The sequence below is a fragment of the Amaranthus tricolor genome, chromosome 6 (genome assembly GCF_026212465.1).
Source record: "Amaranthus tricolor cultivar Red isolate AtriRed21 chromosome 6, ASM2621246v1, whole genome shotgun sequence".
Taxonomy (NCBI): domain Eukaryota; kingdom Viridiplantae; phylum Streptophyta; class Magnoliopsida; order Caryophyllales; family Amaranthaceae; genus Amaranthus; species Amaranthus tricolor.
Window position 1 is genome coordinate 23,903,772 of NC_080052.1, and position 19,901 is coordinate 23,923,672.

At 30.0% G+C, this 19,901-nt stretch overlaps 2 protein-coding genes and 1 long non-coding RNA gene across 3 annotated transcripts; 2 read left to right on the top strand and 1 right to left on the bottom strand.

Moving 5' to 3' along the window:
- The first annotated feature begins 271 nt into the window (after nucleotides 1-271).
- Nucleotides 272-4,792, top strand: LOC130815196 (12-oxophytodienoate reductase 3-like). Its single transcript, XM_057681578.1, has 5 exons — nucleotides 272-462; nucleotides 1,531-1,671; nucleotides 2,253-2,383; nucleotides 3,049-3,231; nucleotides 3,950-4,792. Exons 1-5 carry the CDS (start codon nucleotides 368-370, stop codon nucleotides 4,582-4,584), a joined length of 1,185 nt encoding a protein of 394 aa, XP_057537561.1. The 5' UTR covers nucleotides 272-367; the 3' UTR covers nucleotides 4,585-4,792.
- A 2,058-nt stretch (nucleotides 4,793-6,850) lies between these two features.
- On the bottom strand, nucleotides 6,851-7,618 carry LOC130815697 (nuclear transcription factor Y subunit B-9-like). Its single transcript, XM_057682184.1, has one exon. The coding sequence runs from the start codon at nucleotides 7,616-7,618 to the stop codon at nucleotides 6,851-6,853; it is 768 nt and encodes a 255-aa protein (XP_057538167.1).
- A 5,847-nt stretch (nucleotides 7,619-13,465) lies between these two features.
- Nucleotides 13,466-15,964, top strand: LOC130815290 (uncharacterized). The gene is made up of 2 exons (XR_009042555.1): nucleotides 13,466-13,796; nucleotides 15,580-15,964. It is a non-coding gene; the product is annotated as an uncharacterized LOC130815290 (long non-coding RNA).
- Nucleotides 15,965-19,901: the final 3,937 nt, after the last annotated feature.

The window sequence follows — 19,901 nt, forward strand, 5'->3', positions numbered from 1 at the left end:
GGTATAAAATCGAATTTTAAGTCCATATTGAATTTTATATAATTTTAAATTGAATTTTAAGTTAAGTCAAATCGGATTCAATTACAAAATCTGATAGAAATCGAATTATCAAATCCATTTTAAACACACATCAAAATATAAATATTGTAAGGAGACTTTGAATTAATTTATTGACGTAGGCGCGTTTGATCTCGTTGACTGCTTTAATTGGACCGTCCACATTCATTTTAACTTTTTAGCACCCTCTTACTATATAAACCCCGCTCCATATTTGTTCTTGCGTCAACAAAACTTGATTTATAAAAACAAAGGAAAAAAAAAAGGAAATTTAATTAATCAAAAAAAAAAAGAAGAAAGTATTTCAAAAATGGTTGTTGCTAATGGTATGGAGGTAGGCACCATGATTATGAAGGAAAATCTTTTTTCACCTTACCAATTGGGCAATTTCAAGCTCTCTCACAGGTTTGTTCGTCTATATATTTTTACACAAATTTTCAAGATCTCTTTTAGATATACAAATTTACACATACAGTCTTAATAAAAACGATCACCTACAATCTTAAATAGATTAATTATAAGTTATAGCTGATCACTTACAGTTTTAAAGTCATCATTAAAAACGTTAAAAGTTAGTAATCATTTAGTATACTATAATTTTAGAGTAATAATTTAAAGTGATTAATTATAAATTATAACCTAAAATTTATTCAATTATAATTTTAAAATAATAAATTCAAAAATTAAGCTGAACTGTTATATAAACCCTGGCCTCTTATGGCGAGGCGATCCAAACAAGATTTGGTGATATCTTTATCATACATAGAACTTATATTTTACTTTATACGAAAATAATTTATTCTATATTCTGTGAGCTAATTAAATAGTATGCCAAATAACAATTTAGCATTTATGTATTTAAAATTAATCTACTACTAATTTTATATAAAAAATTGTACAATATCGTTTTGATCCATGTGTGATAGTATTTTAGTAGTTTTTTATACTGACTTGAATTAGTCATAAATTAGTTATTGAAAATATATATAATATAATTTTAAATTGTTTTTTTTTTAAATTAAAAGACCTATATATATATATATATATATATATATATATATATATATATATATATATATATATATATATATATATATATATATTTAAAATTATGGTAAAAATCAATTTGGTATTTGTGGTTTTTGTCCTGACAGGTTACACTAGCTCTTTGTAAGTTATGTTTTGATTTCATTATATCTAGTGTATTTCTAATAATTATATAAAATATAATATAACATTAGTTTCTGAAAAAAATAAATATTGAAAAGCAAAAATATATGCGGAATCGAGAATGTTATAAAAAAATGTGAATTAATATTGTAAGGTCTATAAAGATGGATGATATAGATAAGGAATCAAGGGTCCTGATATCATGATATGTCAATTGTCATTGAAAGTAATGAAGTAGTTGAACACTAAATAAAAGTAGTAATTAGATGAATTTGAATTAATAGTATGTGTTTGTTAATACAGGATAGTATTGGCACCAATGACAAGAAATCGGGCCATAAATGAGATACCAAACCAAGCACTTCTCAAATATTATACTCAGCGTGCTACTAACGGCGGCTTCCTTATCTCTGAAGGCACCCTCATCTCCAATACTTCGGCTGGGTATGCCTTTCTACTTGCTATTATTAACAACCAGAATATAGGTTTGGATATGTGTATGTCATGAGTAATCACCATAGTAAAGCTGTTTATTTAGGTCATTAAGTCGATTTTGAGTTAGATTTTTCTAGTTGATTCAAAATCAAATCATATATTCACATTGGTTTTGTAAATCCATTTTAAAAACGAGTCAAATCGAGTTTGATTATGAGATCAGATAAATGTTGAGTCGTCGAATATGTTCCAAACACATCCACCATAGGACATACCAGCTCAAAAAAATAACTATTAATCGAGATCTAATTTATTTTTCACCTTTTTAACTTATGGGCCGGGGCGTTGAGTCCCAACAAGCTAAGTTTCTTGATATGTTAACAATTCACAGTTTATGGAATCAGACATCTTACGTTTAATCATTAAATTATTTAATTATAACTTCTATTAATATAGAAAAATAACTTGTTAAGTACACACTAGAGATTCCGCTACTCATATAATCATAGGATACTGTTATTGAGTCATGATTAAATTTAAACAAAATAGAATGGTTTATTAATAATTAAACATGTGAAATGGTACAATAGGTTTGCTCATTGTCCGGGAATCTACACAGAGGAACAAGTGGAAGAGTGGAAGAAGGTGGTAGACTCTGTTCATTCTAAGGGTGCTGTCTTTTTCTGTCAATTGTGGCACGTGGGTCGGGTCTCTCATCAAGGTATTTTTGTGCATTTTTTTAATCCTGTTATTTTTTATGTGTAAAAAAAACTACATTTTTATTTGTTTTTATTTTAGTATGCAACACGAAATAAAATAAAATGATTTGCAATATGAAAGTATTAAAGTACGTGTTTGGACGGATTGACAACAAGAACACGGAATGTAAAATCATTCAAAATTACAAGACTTAATTTCTTAGTTTCTTTAATTTTATTATTGCCCATTTTATATCGAAAATAGATAGATCATGAAACATTATTTTAGAATATTATATGTATGTATAAATTAATAAAAAAATTCGTAAAAACATACTCTATTGTTTTATAAACATGCGATATTATTTCCGTCAAAGAATTGCTTATGGATGAAATTATCAAAAAAATTAAAATTGATCGTAAAAATACTGACAATAAAAAATGTTAGAAGAGTTTGTTTTGTATGAGATAGTTTCAATATAAGACGTATTTATATAATTAGTCTATTTTCTAATTGATTACTTTAAAATTGTAAATGAACAATTTGAGGTTAAAATGGTCAATTTAAAACTATAAAAATTATTCACTTTAAAACAATAAACATATGTTAAACCAATGTAATAAAAATAATTTTATCATAATACCGTGACATTTGTAAATTTGTAATAAATGAATGTTTGAAATGCAGTATACCAACACGAGGGTGGTGCACCAATATCGTCAACAAACAAGGGCTTATCAGACAGATGGAAAGTATTAATGCCTGACGGTTCACACGAAAAGCCCACACCACCACAAGCCCTAACCACGCCTCAAATTTTAGAGGTTGTCCAACATTATCGCAAAGCTGCTCTCAACGCCATGCGTGCTGGTAATAATCCAATATTTTTTAATGCCCCTCTCATCTATTTTAATACATTTTATACTATTGACAAGAATTTAGCAAACTAAGTAGAATACATCGGTCGAATGAATATTACAATTTACAAACAATGATCATCTCAAGCTTATAGTTTACTTGGTAAATATATTTTACATTGGTTTTTTAACTTTTGATTTTTTATAAATGGTTAAATAGTTAAAAAATGTATAAGGTAAATTAAGTTTTTAAGTAATAACCAAAAAGTAAATGTAGTAACTCGCTTAAACAACTGATTATGGGAGGTTCTAAGCACATTTGTGGTGCCCGATTGTTTGGGGCCCCAAGCTAGTTTTAAGATGTATTTTTTTGTATAATCAAGTTTTACGGTTCATACAAGTTTTCGCTTTTAATAAATTCGTTTGATTATGAGACCGACTGTTTCTTGCTATTGTTATTTATGAGCAAACATTCAATCATAAACTATTTTATTTTAGATTGTAAATATAATTTTGGTGTTAATTGTTATTTCCTATTGATGCAATATTCTTTAATCATTCGTAAAGACATTAGAGCCCCATTTCCAAATAATTTTATAAAAAATAAAACCCTATAATTTTTGCTTTGCTCCTACAAGTAATGTAAACTTATTTGGTCAAACTGACAACAACTCTACCCAACAGCCATTTTACAATGGGAGTATAATATAATTATGCTGAATAACATGTAGGTTTTGATGGAATAGAGATCCATGGGGCTCACGGTTATCTAATCGACCAATTTCTGAAAGACACAATCAATGATAGAACAGATGAATATGGTGGTTCACTTGAAAACAGAACAAGGTTTCTAATGCAAGTGGTTCAAGCAGTTATTGAAGTTGTGGGACCAGATAAAGTAGCAGTAAGAATCTCACCAGCTATTGATCACTTTGATGCTTTGGATTCCAATCCACTTCAATTGGGCCTAGCTATTGTTGATGGGCTTAACAAACTACAACTCAAATTGGGCTCAAAGTTATCTTACTTACATGTAACCCAGCCCAGGTTTACAGCCCAAGGTGTGGTAGAAAAGCCTGCAGAAGAAGCCCAAGCTGATGCCCAATTGTTGAGGAAATTAAGGGATGCTTATAATGGAACATTTGTGAGTAGTGGTGGGTATACCAAAGAACTTGGGATGGAAGCTATTGCTCAAGGGGATACTGATTTAGTTGCTTTTGGAAGGTTGTTTATATCAAATCCTGATTTAGTGCATAGGCTTATGATTGATGCACCTTTGAACAAGTATGATAGGTCTACTTTTTATACTCATGATCCTGTTGTGGGTTATACTGATTATCCCTTTTTAGACGAAGCTACTAATTAACAAGATCATGTTGTATGTAAGATGCATAGTACTTATGGGCTAGTGTCATAAATTATTAAATGTATACGCCCAATTCCGTTGTATATTTGTTTATGTACTATTTTAGTCTTACAATAACTAGTTGCATCAGCTATTTTTGGTTAAGACCCGCTAGTTTGTATTTAGTCATTATGTGAAATATGATAAATTATTATTTTTATTTGTTAAAGATAGATTTTTGCTCTTGATTGTTTTTGTTTATTACTGATATAAAATGGATGTATTCTCATTCTCTTTCTAAACTTGCATCATGTGAAACAAGAAAAATTTTCATTGTTTGTTAAACACCATCTTATCAACTTCCTTCAATCTTTTGGGCTTAATTCCTCTAAGGATACATCATGCTCATTCACTTTTAGGTATTTTCATAGAGTATATAACATACTATCACCATTAACTAATGCTTTAATTGAGTCGGTTTGTTCATATATAGTATTAAAAGTCAATGTGATAGGTTCGAATCATATACCATATCCTATAGCTATAAACATTTGCGTAAGCTAATAGTTGTAGCTTCAGGATACGTAATTGTTATTATTAACATCGTATTATATCAGATATTAAAGAAAGGAGGACTGAAAGATGAGAACATAGTAGTGTTATATGATGATATTTTGCTAATAATCCCCTTAAAAACCAAAAAAAGGTCTCATTATCAATAGCCCCAAATGTGAAGATGTTAGATGTATATATGTACTGGTGTTCCTGTAGTGATAATCAATTTCCTTCCATTAGATATTTCATTTTTCAATTATGAATTGTCAGAATCTTGTTCCAATGTGATCTAAAGGACAGAGAGTGAGAAAGGAATGAAGAAACCAAAGTAGGTATTAGTTTTGTGATTTTTGTCCCACATCTGAAGATCAAAACAATGTTTTTTACTTTATATAGCTGCACGTGAAAATGCCAGTTGCCGAGCTCAGTCACGTGGGTTTGTAACCTAAGTAGGGGCATTAATGTGATGGAACATAGGCTCAGCCTGCTGGGTTAGGCCAATGGTTGGTGATATGCTGGCTTGCCCTATTCAAGTTAGGAGTTGGTCTATGTACTCTCGGCGAAGGCCGGGATTTCATGATGCCCTAAAGTGGAGGGCACTGCGTGAGGCTGGTTTAACAGAGCAACGAAAACCCTCCCGCTCTTGTCAGTGGAAGGATAACGAGCCAGAGCCTCTATGGTCCTTTAATACCCAGCTGGCTAGTTCTCACTTTGACAATAAATAAAAAAAACCTAATCAATAGATACACCCTACGAAAACAAATTGATTCAAACAACTAAAATTGTATGAACATCCCAAAAATCCACATTTATACTACCACTGCTTGGAGGGAACAATAGAATAAATTTTTTAAAAATAACATGATTATATAATTTATTAGTGGCATATATTAATGTTTCAAGAAAAAATTGAAGTACCCATCCAATTAAAATCCATCCATGCATACATACATACACGCATTCAAGTCTTATAATTTGTAAATAATGTAAAAAGTCGACAATTATATAAAATGATATATCCAATAGTATTAAAGTTAAATAAAGCTAGTTTTATAACAAGGGCGGAGCAAAAATACACTGTAAAACTAAAGACACTATTAATTTTACATGTTTTTGATATTTCAAAGCCTAAAACAAGCTAGTAATTAAACTAAAACAAAAGCAATATAAATTAATGTCAACTAAAGATTGAGACTTCTAAATTTTAGGATTCTATGCGGTCGAACACTTTACACATACTTAGAACCACCCGCTTCATACACACAAACACACACACAGAATTTTTTAAAAAAACATCGATGTAAAATAACGTACATAATTATATAAAATGATGGTATCTAATAGTATCAAACAAATAAAGCTAGTTTAATTTCATATAACAAGGGCAAGCAAAGAAACACCGTAAAGTTGAAAGCCCTCTTGGTTTTATATATTTTTGAAATTTTAAGGCCTAAAAACAAGTAACTAAACTAACGCAAAAGCAATGTAAATTAATGTCAACTAATAATCGAGGCTTCTAAATTTAGAAAGTCTTGTGCAAAGCTGTGCAGTCAAACACCTTACACATGATCAGAACCACTCCAACTTCATAAAACACAAACACACATGTAAAATAAAAAATAAAGGAACAAGATCAAATGATCATCCAATAGTACTTTTAGAACAACAAAACAAGAGTACATAATGATTTATTAATTGAGTTTTTGTAACAAGCTAAGATTTGATGGATCACTTAGCCATCAATATGATCAACAGTACCATTACCATTATTAGTAAGTGTAGCAATATCCTGACTATTACCAGGAGCAGATCCATCCACAGCAGGAAAATCAAAAGACTCAAACCCTAGCATGCCCTTATCATCATTGTTGCTGCTACCTCCAACGTCAAAGTCAATACTATTTATTATATTCATCAACTTATCATCACTTTCACTCCCACCATCGTCTTTCACATTAGCCGCAATATTATTATTACTATTATTGTTACCCTGAATGTAAGGGTGGTAATAATAAACAGGGTCGAGATCCATCATAGATGGCGGCCTCACCATTATAGTAGGGGCCGCTAAAGCGATAGATCTTGACCTTGTTATTGGATCGCTGTAAGTCTCTCTTTGAGACTCGCGGTACCTATGAAGGTAACGAAAAAGAGGACCGACAAAATCGTCGAAGCCTAGGCGGCACATGGCCTCAATAAGGTCATCAGCAGTGATGGTTTTGCGATGCTGTTTTTGGCATCTGTCGTTGGCTTCCTCGGTGACGAAACTTATGAACTCAGACACGCATTGTTGAAGAGTTTCCTTGGCCTCGTCGGATATTTTGGCGTGAGCGGGTAGAATGCTGCGCATGATGCGGATGATGTTGGAAATGGGCAGGTATTGGTCTTGCTCACGGAGTGTTGGGGGGAGTGGAGGGCGTCCATTTTGTGGGGGAGAGGTGGTGTTAGCTGCTGGATTGTTTGCATTGTTGGTGTTTCCTACATTGTTGTTTCCTGTCATTCATTCATTCATCGAGCTAATTAGGAGTATTATATAGCATTATTGTGTATAGGACTGTGCGAAGACAATCACAAGTTAGCATAGTGGCTGAAGTTTTTCACTTTTACTCTGGTAATATAAGTTTGATTATCACTATCTAAAAAAATAATTTATTTCTTCTATCTCTCATTTTATGTATAAATTCTCTAGTTAGCTAGTCTTGTACGAATTATAAGTTAGTCTAGTGGTTAAAGGTTTTACTTTCACTCTTATAATAGAGATTTGATTAAGATACTATTCACAAAATAGATTAATTTACTCTCCCCTAGTATGTATAGACTCTCTAGCTAGCTAGTCTGATTCCTAAATATGTAAAAAAAAAAACAAATTCACATACAAATTCAATAATGAAGTCTATAATCAAAGGATGAAACACAAGCAACATATGTAGTACCTGCACTTTAAAGAAGCTACTTTGTGGATTTGAGGTTCTTTTACCACTTTTAGGGATGGCAAATGAGCATAGAGATGTTGGATGATGACTTTTAATATTTATGTTCATACGTATCTCAAATTTTTATTATCATATTATATTATAAATAAATACTATAACAAAGATGACATCCTAAGTGGTAATTGATCATTACTATTTTTTAATTTTATACAATCATAAAAAAATAAGCATATCTCCTTATTGAAAATTGACGTAGAAAAGGAATGAAGCCAATAAGTTTTTTTTAAAGTGTAGATAAGCATATTTCCTCGTAAAAAAATTGTTAATTTAAAATTTGTTCATTTCAATAAAAATATTTTTTAAGTATAGATAATTTTCTACTTTTTAGAAGGCCAAATATCTCAAGTAATTAATAGGAATATAGTAATAAATGCATAGGACTGATAACATTGTACTCCCTCTTATTCAGTCTAAATATCCCATTTATTTTTGAGCATTATTTACTTATCACTCTTAATTTGTATTTTACTCTTAATTTATAAGTTAAAACATAGTTACGTGGGATCTTGTTTGATTTGTCTCAATACAAAAATTATCAATATCAACTTTTTATAATTTATAATTAAGACTAATTTGAGATATGTTGCCTCGGCAAGTGTAAAAAATTAAATAGGACACATAAGCTGAATAGGAGAGAGTATATGAGATGTTTTCATACCTCTAACATGTTATTTTACACTTTGTTTTTGAGTTCGTAATGCTTTTTTTATTTGTTAAGTCATATAACTTATTTTTACATGATAATGTGGTTATTTTATTTTTTACTTTATTTATATGAATAGATTAATAAATTATAAATTTCTAATGTTTCGAATTATAATATATAAATTGAAAAGCTAACAAGTCTATTCATTATATGACACATACACTAGTATTTGAATATAGTGATAGACTTTTGAATAATAAAAAAAATCCAACCACCATAATTATTCACTCTTAACAATTTATTATATCAAACTTGAGCCATTATATTTTGTTGATAAAAAATGAATAAAAAGAAAATAAAATACAAAATAGAAAATAATATATATATATATATATATATATATATATATATATATATATATATATATATATATATATATATATATATATATATATATATATATATATATATATATATATATATATATATATATATATATATTCATGATTACGATATCATAGAGGAGACTATTATTGATTAGGAAATATATTTTTTTATACCTTTTTGAAATTATTTTTTAAACATATATCCTAAGGGCATTTTCTCTTAAAATATAGAAAATGATTCTATCTTTCTTTATACAGCATTTATTATTTGATTTATGTATATCATACAAAATAATCTACATAAGGGATATAAAGATAACTAATGATATATATTAATCAGTATATAATTTGAAAAAAATTAATAAAATGACAACTTCAATGCTCAAAATTGCTAACTTCATAGTCTTAATTTTTTTAATTAAATAAATGGCATCTTATTGGATTCCTATTAAACCAATAATACATATAATTATGATTATTTGCATGAACATTATACGTATGAAATTAGTAGGAATTAATGGTGTATTTTTGAACAAGCTTTTCTTGCTCCTATTTCACGTCCAAAATTCGGCTGAAAAGCATGCTTTTTTTATATGATAAGCTCAAATAGAAAGCCGATTATTTTACGCTGATAATGTATATTATATATAATAAAAATATTTCACAAAACAAGGAAAATGAATATTAAAAGAATTACTCATGTAACTGAAAGGATTAGAAAAGAAATAGTTTAGCCTTTAATCAATATTAATCTCTTTTGCTTCAAAAAATATAATTTAATCGAGTTATCGTCAAGGGTAAAGTTGTTGGTTTTTACTTACGACCCTCAATATTTTTAAAAAAGTAGAGTGGTTGAGTAGAGATTTTTATACTGTCGGGTGTTTTGAATTAATTTAAAATTTAGTATTGTGTGTCCACATTAGTTTTTACTTAATGTAAAAAAGCTAAAATTTGCATTAAAATCTAATATTTCACTCATCTGATATGTAGAATCCAAACTTTGGATTAATTTTTTTTGAATCTAACATTTTTCTTAGTTTGATGTCAATATACAGAGAAGGTATGCTTATAGGAAACAAAGAGTAAAAGTTGAATTATTATAAAATAAAAGGGTATAATGCTGAGCCAACAAAGAGCAAACTTAAGATTATTAAAAGATAATCTAATAACATGATTATAACATCGAATAGATAAAAAGTTGGATAATTAAGGTCAGTTTTTTCATGTTAAAATCATTAATTTTAAAGTTGAGGTAATGTCGAGTTCATTTTCAAGGTAATAAATTATATCTAATTGTCGGATCTGTTTAAAACACTTTTTTTGCTGAATTTTTTTTTTGTGTGTTTATCATTTGTGAGTCATTCACAAGTTGGACAGACATTTTTTGCTATAAGTCGTCCATACCCAAACAAATAGTTAAGACAACTTTAGATTGGTTTTGATTATTATATGAACAATAATTTAAAAATTACACTCTAAAAATTTGGACAAGTGATCTTCAATCAATTTATTAAAATGCACCAAAACAACTAAAAAATCTCACGTAATTAAGAAATGATATATATGATGCACATCAAAAAGGAGACAAAGTGAATAAACATTATCAAACAAAGAGAAATAGGGAATTTGAACGAGAAAAGCAAACATGAAATTAAATAATTAGGAAAAATAACTAAAAAAATTATTTATTAAAACGAAATTACCAATAGTTTTTGGTTGCTTGGGAATGTTAACCCAAGTAAAGTTGGTCTTGTTGCTTGAGTTTCCACCCTCCATTATTTTTTACTAAACAAATATTTTTTTTTTTTTTTTTGCTTTGATTTGATTTGTGGGATTCATATGGAAAGACAAGGTTGGTTATATAGCAAGGGGAGTTATGAATAGGAATCATTGCAAGATATGGAAGGTAGCTCTAAATTAGCCGTTCTACTGAAATTGAGGGAGGGGGTTGGATTAGTCTTGTGACTCATAGTGCATTTTACATGACTCACTATACTTGTGTAACTTACAAACTTTCTAGGGTTTTTGGATTCAATTTTAATCTTTAATTAATTAGGAGTAATAATGGTACTTAAATAATATTTGCTGATCCTTTGATATTTACGCTTATATATTCATAGTTTCTTATATATAGTGAAGGTAGTTGATCAACAACGATCGTAAATGCAAATATGTCGACAATTTAAATGTTTACGTAAAACTCAATCTAACATGATTCAGTAGGTGTACCACTTTTTGTTACAGAAATTATGTGCTAATAAATACAATTTAATTTTTAGTGTTGACTATAGTGTGTCAACGTCATCGCATTTAAAGTATGCTTAATTCTTCCTTCACGTGCAATAAAGCGGAGCAAAAGAAAAATAATCCATGTTTTCAAATAGGAAACTTGCATAACTTTAACAATGAGGTGATAATAGAAAAATAATTCATTATCAAACACGTTTAAAGTGTGATGAACTCAGTTAGTTTAGACATCAACTTAGTTAGTTAGTTTTTTTAAGATAATAGAAGTTAATACCGTACATATTAATTAATAGTACTATATTATAAATAGCTCTCTTTATATAATTTCTGCATTCGCGAACAATACAAACACTTCTTCATTTCTCCTTCTCTCTCAATGGCATTATATCTCAACATCCTCCTGAACCATGAAAATTAACATGGTATCAGAGCGAACTCCTGATTATAAGGCGATCTATGTTTCTATGCTTATTGTTGCTATTCTAACTGGTATCTTGTATTTAATTGACAATTTATTTTTGAGAATTCTAAAAATGGTTGAGTTTTCTTATTTTCATTGATTATTTGATTTTTGTTATCAATATCGGTCTTCATTGAAACCTAGTGTTTCTTTTACTTTTTCTTTGAAAGCAAAATCTCCGATTTCCTTAGTGGGTTAAAAACTTAGATTTTCGTCAAATTACTTGTATGCTCTCATAATTCATACTTTACTTTTATTGAATTTCTTTTTTAATAAATAGTAATACGTGTGTCAAGATTGACCTATTTTGTTTTCTAATATTTTAATTGTCCAAATAAATTCAAACTCAATACAAACACAATATGGCAAGATCTGATTGGTATTTTAGGCTAATATAATAAGGCTAACTTGGAAATCAAAATTCAAAACACTTAAAAAGCGTTTATTACAACTCGAGTCATTAGCCTGAAAATCTCACACACCAACTCATCTTGCAAATCATCCTACTAGTCGTCATTCAAATATAAAACAATATCATCGTGGTCCCATCAAAGAAATAAAGGTGGTTAAACAAGGTACACATTAGAGACAAAAATATATATATGCATATAAGTAGTTATATGACAAATAAAACAGTTCAACCTAACATACTAAGGCTCTAAGTTTTTTTTTTTTATTTCCTTCATTTTCCTTCACAACCCCATTTAAGTACAAGAGTCATCTTTATCTCTAATTTCTTATGACTTAAGACGTTGTTCGTTGTGTTTAGGTCGCCAAAACTTCTACATATAGTTGGAGAAATTCATATAGAAGAGCTAATTCAAAGGGAATCTGTTTACTCCATTATTGTCTGCCCTATTCGAGTCGCCTTAGGCTAAATACGCATGTGGTGCCCTATAAGTGCCCTCGCCATGCAACTAAAAACAAATGACTACCCCTTAAGGTGTCCCTCCTCAAATCATACATATCAAACTCCATCAACTACTTCTTAAATTAAATCAATCTTATCACATTATTTAAGGATAATCTCACCCTTATGTGATTCATGATGTATTCATTTGATCTTTATGAATTACTTTTCTACTCCATTATACTTGTTACATTTGACTTTTTACTCAATCTAATGTATTATTTTAATCCTTTATATATTAGATTACACTTGACTATACATACACAATAGCTACAATATATAAAATAAACTTCAATAATGAATCGTTTGGGTAACTGTAAAGTAGCTAAATACTATACATACTGTAACACCCCGTCATGTTATGACGTCATTAATTATTATTATTATTATTATTATTATTATTATTATTATTATTATTATTATTATCACTTTTGGGGATTTTATTAATATATTAAATTATTTTGAGTTAGTCTTATTAAATTTCATTCACATACGAATTTAAATATTGACATATATAGATTAAAAATGGATTTGCGATTACTAAACTAATGAGGTTCGAATTAAAATTATTATTTTATTAAAATTTATGAGCACTCGAAAGTGAGTTTTCTTAGTTAGACCTTTTAAGAAGGTGAATCTAGAAAAAAAATAAAAAAAACGATCAATTCGAGTTTTTATTTAAAATAATAATAATAATAATAATAATAATAATAATACATGAAACCCTTGTTGCTCAAAACTAGCTGTCATTCCCTTCCCTCCTTGTCCTCCTCCTTTCTCTCTTTTCCTCTTGCGCCGCCAGTGAGCAGTTGTCCCGTCACTAGCAACCGGACAGCCTGCTGCACGGCCCCTACGGCAACCAGCAACCAGCAGCACCGGCTTCTTTTCCTTCCTCCACGAGCAGCAGTTGCTGCCTTCTCACCCTATGACCGGCAGCAGCGGCTGTCCTTTTGGCCCCACCATCACTGTGCTCCATCTACACGACCACCACAACAACAACCACCAATAGCCTTCACCTTTTTCTAGTCTTATCTTTGTAAGCTATCTTCTTTCTCCCTAATTATTTTTCTGGTTTTTTTTTTAATTGAAATTTTTATCAAGTTTAATAGTTTGGTGTTGATTTTGTTTTAATTCTGGTAAATCTTATTATTGGTAAAAGTTTAATCGAAGATTTGAATATAATCATGAATTGGGGTTTGAAGTATGAATGAAAAGATGGTTGTGTGTTATTTTGGGGTGTGATGATTGATTGAATAATTTTACAAATTATTAAAACTTGGTTTGGTTGATTATTTGTTGTTATAGCCATAGTTGGAAATGGTTATAATTGTAGTTGAATATGGAAGTGAGGTTGATTACTAATTGGGAGTAATAGTTATTAATTGTTATTGATTGCTTTTGATTATAAGTACTCTTGTTAGGTTGTTGTCAAAGTTATAAATGAGGTTATGAGTATGGTGTCAATTTATTGTTGATGGTTGTTAAAAGTACTTGTTGTGATGTTTTGATTATAGTTCTTTCTGGCTTTGTAGAATCTAACAAATGCTATCGCGATTCGATAACTCTAAGATTTGCCTTATCGTTATATTAGTGTTAGATTAAAATTGTAAGGCTTAGTTGTGATTAATTATTTTAGGGTAACGCGAACCGATATACTCAAAATTAGTTGATGTAAAGGAACGATTCACATATAATTTTACTTTTAAATTGATGAAAAGACTTATATTGTGTTGAGTTAATGATTTTGACTTGTATTGGATGAGTTGTGTGCATGCTAGAGTAATTGGAAACTCACGTTGAATGGGTGATAGTGGTTACTTTGGTATTTAGTTGGTATGACAAAGTAGTTATGGGGAATTATTAGTTCTATTCCTAACTCTATAGGTGCCCATTTCATAAGAGGAAGGTAGAACTTTAATTGGGTGATTTTTTTGTGACTTTTGATCGTGTAGTGATTCTTACAGGTACGTACACGCAGTGATTACCTATCATATTCATTACCTATCATATTGATATTTGGTGGTTATATGCATCGTGTTAGAATTGTTGAGCGCCGTAAAGTAAACTATGCTATCGAAGAGTCATGATAGTGGTATAGACAAGTAGAATGAAAGCAATGGTATAGGCAAGTCGAATGAAAGCATAAGGAGACTATAAGAACAAATTCCTAAATAGTAGAGAACGCACTATGGTTGTGTGTGGTATCGAAGTGATTCCCTAGTTATTGAGCCTTGATTATGATTAGTTGGCGTGACTCAACTGGATTATGTCCGGTTGATTTAGTAGTCTCCTAGGTGAGATCTGACGGGATCACCGTAAGGGGGTATGAGCATCCTTTTGTCATTGGGCGCCGGGTGGCCGATACTGCCCCTTGATCAAGGTGTTACCCTGCGAGCCTTGCAAACCCCAATATGGTGGCCTCTTCACTGGATTGGTACCCCAGTGTGTTAGTTTTCCTGAAGGTAGGACCCGAGAGGATCAGCTATAGGGGGTATGAGTTCATACTTTCCATGGGCGCCGGGTGGCCGATAACGCCCTTGATCGTGTCACTATGCCATGAATAGAGAAAAGATCCACTACTTTTGAATATACTTTGAGTGATTTATAGTTTGAAAGAGAAATCATGAGTAAATAGAAGTGTTTAGACAAATGAGTAGATTCGTTATTGTTGTGCTATGTCGTAGTCTATCCCCTTGTTCTTTGATTCTAAGTTATAAGTTCATACTGACGTGTATATGTTTGTTGTTGTTGTGGTTCATGACTCTCTATGATGTTTCTACTACGATACATTTGGCTATGGTCATTATGTTGAGCAACAGGAGGATGATAGTTTGACATAACAAGTATAGGTGCTTCTTTTGCATTACATTGGGGAAAGAATGGAGTACGATCATAGCAATTTCTATAGAAGTAGCCTGATGTTTTGTAGCTCTTATGTTGCTTGTAAAGTTTTTGGGTTGTGCAATTCTTTTGTAGGGAGCCACGAGACTCCTTGTATGATTATAGTTCCGCAGCGTAGTTTTTGAATGTATGACCGTAAGAATTTTTCTTTAATCGTCGTCAAAACCTATGCGTTGACACTGGAACCACGATCCGTGTGAGAGTTAATGGTTTGAGGAGATGACGATGATTCATTTCGTAGTGACATATTTTTGGAAAGGCATTGAAGGCCTCAGATTAATTTAGTTTTGTTATTTATCTGCATATCTTTGTCACAACCTCAGTTTTTAGCACAGATGCTATCGAAATTTCCACTTATCCTTTTTAGCTAGTCATTAACGTTTATTTAAATTCTTTCCTTTTTCTTTTTATGTAACACCTGAATTTCCTCCCGTCCATCACGATTTTGGTTTCGTTTAAGTGGTTGAAAATTCAGGGGTGTTACACATATACATTATCCATAATGTATTAACTAAACGCATCATTTTTAAGAATAATATGCGAATTACAACCTTTAAGTTTAAGTTTTTGGAAATTACAACTTCAAAGTTTATTTTTCGTGAATTACAGCCTCCAAAGTATCAAAATCAAGCCAAGTGACCTTTGACCAACCTAAATGAGCGTTGCCCATCACTAATTATCTTTGACTTTTGTTGACCATCCCTAATCATCTTTGACTTTTGTTGACCATCCCTAATCATCTTTGACTTTCCTAATTACCAATAGTATCCTCGTGTTACTCCTATAGGGTAACTCTTTCAAACATCCGGTTGAAACAGGTACTTTTTTGTCTATTTTCCAGCACGTAGACCGAAAAAGATGTTTAACGTTGTTTTTACCTATCATAACAATATTTTTTGAAAAACCGGACGTGGGAATTACCCTTTTGGGCTAACTCTTTTAAAAATTCGGTCGTAACAAGTTCTTATTTACTTATTTTCTGGCACATAGATCGAAAACATAATTAGCTTCACTTCGAAAAAATATCATTATGATGGGTATAAACGACATTAAATATCTTTTTCAGTTTACGTACTAGAAAATAGGCGACTAAGTACTTATTTTGACCGAATTTTTGAAAGAGTTATCCCATAAGAGTAATTACAACGTTTGTTTTTTTGAAAAAAATATCGTTATGATGGGTAAAAATGACGTTAAAGTGGTAAAACACAAGGGTATTATTGGTAATAAGGAAAGTCAAATGTGATTTAGGATGGTACACAAAAGTCAAAGGTGATTAGTAATGATCAACGATCATTTAGGCTGGTCAAAAGTCATTTGGGTTGGTCAACGATTATTTGGCTTGAATAGCATAGACTTTGATACTTTGAAGGCTGTAATTCTCAAAAAATAAACTTTTAAATTGTAATTCGCAAAAATCCTAAACTTGGAATTGTAATTCGCAAATTATTCTATTTTTAGTTGCATATGTTATTTGACAAATATTCAAGAAATAATCGTCAAATATTGTTTGAATTAATGTTAAGCAATATTATATTCTTCAACAAAATAACAAAGATATTTTTAGTACTAAACACGATTTTTAATTATTTTTTTACAGCCATTATCGTAATAATCAAATTTAGTTAGTTTATGTAAGAAGTGAATAGTAAAAGTTGAATTAACAATATTTCATGCATTTGCAAGGGATTTATACAAGTGATAGTATAACTTGATTAGTGAACACCATTCAAAATATAGAAGAAAATCTTTATTTTTTTATCAAGTAGATGAAAACTGGACCCCACATCAATCGCACGTTTCACACGACTTTTCCTTATTCTATTTTTTTTAATCAATAATCGTTATCGATGCTTACCGAATTATTTTGGTGATCAAATTTATTAGACATAGTGTTTTGATGTTGAATTTTAGTAGAGTTTTTTTAGAGAGAAGTTAGAGAAATATAGTAATGAAACTGTCTCTTAATAATTTGTATTAATTAAGTTATACAACCAAGTCACACATCTCTTAATAAAACCGTTTCATTTAAAAATTTAGTACACAAATAGGCCGATAACTATTTTTTTTTTTTTTTGAGTAAAGGTCCATATCTAAATTGGACTACTAAGGTGTAGTTATAAATAAGAGTGCCGTCCGTTACATTCAAAACAAACACTGAAAAGGACGATTTGGACATTAACGGAACAGAATATCTCACTACTAAAATTTGGTTCATTTCTTTCTTTGTTTTCACACGTGTAAATAAGGCAATATACTGATATACATGATACATCTGTTGATGGCTTCATTTGACTGTCATATTTCAAGGGACAAAATAGACGCCGTTAGAATAAAATTAGATTTGTTACTTTGTTTTTCCACTTGATATGATTAAATTTGTAGTTTTTAGAGAATTAAATTTTATTTCAGATAAAATAAATATTGTTTTTCTTGAGTAATCCTAACCCTCTATTCTCATTTCTCAGTTTATTTTGTAATTTTTAAAAAATTTACTTTTAAATATTTATATTATATTTTTAAATTAGAACGTAATATTAGAATAGATTCAATTAATTTGTAGATATTAAAACTTGAAAAGATTTTTCAAACCTACTATTATAATATATCTAATTTTAATTGATAACATGTCTTAAACTTTTTTAAAATGATTACAACCAATATATTTATTAGATTTATCATATTAATCAAGGCCGCTCAATAGCTAGGGAAGTTGGGCTAATGCCTAGGGCACATTCAATATTCTTTGATTTGAGTTTGAATCCTTTTTCATGCACTATTTAAAGCTAAATATCTCTAATTATGTTCAGTTAACAATTATAAAAATTTACATTGAGACGAATTAAATAATATCACATGAATATGTTTTAACTTATAGATTACGAATAAAATACAAAATAAGAATAATCGATAAATAGTGTAAAAACCAAATGAAACAGTTAATTAGAATAGAAGAGAATATCTTATTACTTGTTCTTGTGACTATTATATTTGTTGAGACAAAGTTTGTTGAAATTGAAGACAATAAAAGCTATTTATATCTATTTCACAAAAACATTTAAACAGTGTTGCAATTCTATGTATTGAGAAATATATGCTTGTATGTCTTGATTTAGACAAGGTTATTAGTGATATTGCATTGAAAAATGTCTATGTGAGAAATCTTAATTGATTTTATGTTATAAACTGGTGCGTGCAACTTTTTTTTAAATATTGAGTTTGTTAGGCTAATTATCATGAAAAAAATAAGAGATTTAAAATTTGCCTTAAGATCAGGACTCTTAAAATCTCACAATGAACATGATGATTTGAAAGAATTAGGTGGTTTTATTATACAATGAGCATCAAAGAAAGAATTGGGATCATCTGGACCTTAAGAATTCACATTAGCATGTTCGACAACAACCGATTCCATAATTGGTATAGACCGGGTCCACGTTATACAATAATCAATCATGCTTTTGTTGCTTACTCATCCATTGTCATATTCTTTGCAAGATGCCTAAATGAAACCAAAGATGCTATTTTCACTACAAAAATAGACAACACTTCGGAATACGATCAACAAGACTCGAATCATTAATATAACCAAAAAATTATGTTAAATAGCAGAGTCCAAGATAGGAGAATACTTACCATAACCAGATCTCCCTATAAGGAGAGGGTAGAAACGACGTGGTCAAATAAACCCCCTAAAAAACATACAAATAACACAAAAACACAATATATTTATACCATTGGAAAAAACATTCCCATGCTAACTAACTTCCAAAAGGGGAAATGAGAGTGTTGAATATCATCTCAATCAATATTTCCTCGTAGAGGCGGAGCAAAAAAATTGACAAGCTTTTAAAGACCCTATACAACTTTAACGTTATGCCAAGAACTTTGGATATTTAAATACTTAATATATAATACACAATATAATATTAAAGCCCCTAATTTTTAAGGGTAATATACAGTCAAATTTATTCTCGAGCCGAGACACTCCTTTGACCGCACTCTCCTCTATGGGTATGAGTTGCCGCCATCCTTCCCTCCCCAGACCCTATCCATAGTTTTTTTTATGAGCGGGATATACTGGGTTAGATGATAATGATAATAACAGTCAAATTCGTTGAACATGCTTTTAACCTCTCTAACACTTAATTTTTTTAATAAAAATGGTAGACAAAATTTATAAAAGAACTAAAAGGCAAAGTAAAAGTAAATAAAAAGCAAAGATAAAATACAAATCATT